Genomic DNA, 2838 nt, shown 5'->3' with positions numbered 1-2838 from the left:
GAAGTGCGGGAGAGTGAGAGAATTCACCAGAGTCAGAGCGGGGAGCAGAGCAGGCATAAGGACCGAAGTACACTGCTGAGGGGAGCAGTGGGCGGCAGGAGAGGTCTGCGTGCCATGTGGGGCCCTCCTCCGGTGGCCTGGGAGCTGCTGGGGATCGAACCGGCGATGCAGAGGCCGCGGGCAGCTTCGCAACCCAGCGCTCAACCGCTGCGCCACCAGGGAGGCCCCATAGGTTGTGTCTTAACCCCTAGAGCCACCAGGGAGGCCCAGGTTTTACAATTTTAAAAGACAAAAAGTTCCAGATTTTTAAAAACTTTGACTCTAATTTTGCAATGTTCATCAAATGTAGGTAGCAACAATTCTATTTTAAAGTGATATTTTTTTACAAATTAATCATATTTAAGCACATATTTACACTTAGAAAGTATGTTATCTAACCCATTGATTTGATTGCAACTGTGGGGAAATAAAGAACTACAAAAGTTGATATCACTTTAAAAAGACCAAAATAAGACCAAGTTCTTTTTGACAGTGTAATATTCATAAACTTTAAATAAAGTTCAAGGTAAATCAGCATTTCAGACAAGATCAAAGTATCAATCAAAATAAATACTGGGGATCCATGACTAGAGAAGATAACAGAAAATATAATTGAGTGTCACAAAGGAAGATAAGAAAATATGAACCAGAAGCAGAATATTTTGAGAATAACAAGTGATAAAACTGGAACTGAAACTATTCTGAGAACTTACTTTTTAACTTTACCTAAGGATGCATTGGTTAACCATAAATTTGGCTGTGTTCTTCAGAAAGTTTGACCAGATTTACCATGATGAGAACAGCAGAGATATGTAAAAATGTAGGAAGACATAACTTGAAACACAAATAGGAAAATTAAACTTGTGAACTATTTTTATAAAAAGTTTCAATTTCCCTGTATTTAATAGAATATGAAATGCTTCTTGACTCTCTTCCCCGGGTTCAGGAATATAGAACCACCAATCTATAGTAAAAAAGGAATCTGGAAATATATAGATACAATTTTAGCAGATAATGTTTTCAACCAATGAATGTGGTTAAGTAGCATTTACTAGTTTTAAAATTTTATATAATTTTACTATATAATTGTTAATAATGGGTAGCATTCATAATTTTAAAATGAATGAATAGATCAATAATAATAAAGCAAACATTAGTATACTGATTATGGTAAAAAGATGAATTATCATAAAGTAAAACTATATAAAACTCCAAATATATTCTTACAGGAATTGAATATCAAAACTGGGAAATATAATTAACCAAATAGTACCTGCATGCAAATATTTAATTGCATGCTACTACCAAATACAAAAATAAATGATCTGTGGTAGATAAGTAAATAAAGTGAGGATTTCAGATAACTTTAAAAACCAGAAATATATTCATTTTATTTTGACTGAACAGAAAGCTATATCCTCTTCCTAGAATGCCATTATACAGTAAGATGCAGAGCTCTTGCGTCTTAACATTAATTCAACTCTTAAATACATGTAATTTCCAATGATTATTAACATGTTGTGGAAGTTTTTAAATCCAAGAATCTTGATGTTAAGTGTTATTTAGTTTTTGCTTTTCATTTTAATATTTCTAAAACTTATGTGTTCAGTTATGTGAACTTGAACAGAAACTCATACTTTTCCAGAAATATTAATAATTATAAAATGTTTCATTATCTGTATCACATAATAAGTTGTTAAAAAATTACAGAGAAAATATTTCATTTAAATGTCACATGACAGGAGAAAGCGAGGGTAGTTGAAGAGCCGGGGATGGGTGGGAGGTGGGCTCCAGGGGACCCCACGGTGGGCAATGCAGGGTGGTGGGGGTGTGCGAGGGAAGACACTTTTAATTAGGTACTGAGTGAAGAGAGTTCTTGGTCTCAAGACTGGGGCATGGGGGTTGGGGAATGTTCCTTCAAAATCTCTTGGACCCCATACCTCCTAGTTGGACACTTTTCGTTATGTAGACACAAGATCTTGTTTGAGGAAACACGGTGAGATGGGGTGGGGTGGGGGGTTGACCAGTTTCAGGGAGCAGAGCTTGCTGTGCGTGTATTTTTTCCTTAACCACCGATGCAGAACCTCATCTTCAGATACTTGCAAAATCGATCTCGGATTCAGGTGTGGCTTTATGAGCAAGTGAACATGCAGATAGAGGGCTGTATCATTGGTTTTGATGAGTATATGAACCTCATATTAGATGACGCAGAAGAGATTCATTCTAAAACAAAGTCAAGAGAACAACTGGGCCGGATCATGCTGAAAGGTGATAACATTACTCTGCTCCAAAGTGTCTCCAACTAGAAAAGATCAATCAAGTGAGGGATGGTTGAGAAGATAATTCAGTTAGCTTTTTTTACCTGTTCTTTATTGGGACGATAGTTCTGAAACATTTGTTCCTATTGTTTGGATTACCCTTATGTTATTACCAGATGGCAATAAATTCTGTGGAATTGTTTTTATTTAAAAAAAAATAAAAATAAAAAAGTCACATGACATACATGAAATATAAACTTGGAGTTCAGTTATTGAATACCATACTATATTCAAAAATCTTCCATTTTTACCAAGTATTTCAGTTAACAAAGTTTTCCCAGTACTTTCACCATAAAAATGAAAATTAGGAAGAGAATTAACAGTGAGCCCTGTTCTATTTTTGTAATTATTATCATTTACTTAGGGACATATAAATTAACAGAAAGGCCATTATTTTTATTCCCAATATTTTATTTCTATGTTTAAAATTCATGCAAAATTATAATACATTTATGTGGTTTTATTTAAGTCATGAAATGTC

The 2838-nt window shown here is 34.7% G+C and overlaps 1 protein-coding gene across 1 annotated transcript; it reads left to right on the top strand.

The window, feature by feature from the left end:
• The first annotated feature begins 2064 nt into the window (after positions 1 to 2064).
• Positions 2065 to 2424, top strand: LOC119259609 (small nuclear ribonucleoprotein E-like). The gene has a single exon (XM_037528595.2). It carries the CDS (start codon positions 2115 to 2117, stop codon positions 2343 to 2345), a length of 231 nt encoding a protein of 76 aa, XP_037384492.1. The 5' UTR covers positions 2065 to 2114; the 3' UTR covers positions 2346 to 2424.
• Positions 2425 to 2838: the final 414 nt, after the last annotated feature.

The sequence above is a fragment of the Talpa occidentalis genome, unplaced genomic scaffold (assembly GCF_014898055.3).
Source record: "Talpa occidentalis isolate TD23 unplaced genomic scaffold, MPIMG_talOcc4v2.1 talOcc4.5, whole genome shotgun sequence".
NCBI lineage: Eukaryota > Metazoa > Chordata > Mammalia > Eulipotyphla > Talpidae > Talpa > Talpa occidentalis.
This window is presented reverse-complemented; position numbering and strand designations above follow the sequence as displayed.

Bases quoted from the DNA above. Each gene is read 5' to 3' on its own strand.
- LOC119259609 (XM_037528595.2), top strand. From the start codon at position 2,115: ATGCAGAACCTCATCTTCAGATACTTGCAAAATCGATCTCGGATTCAG.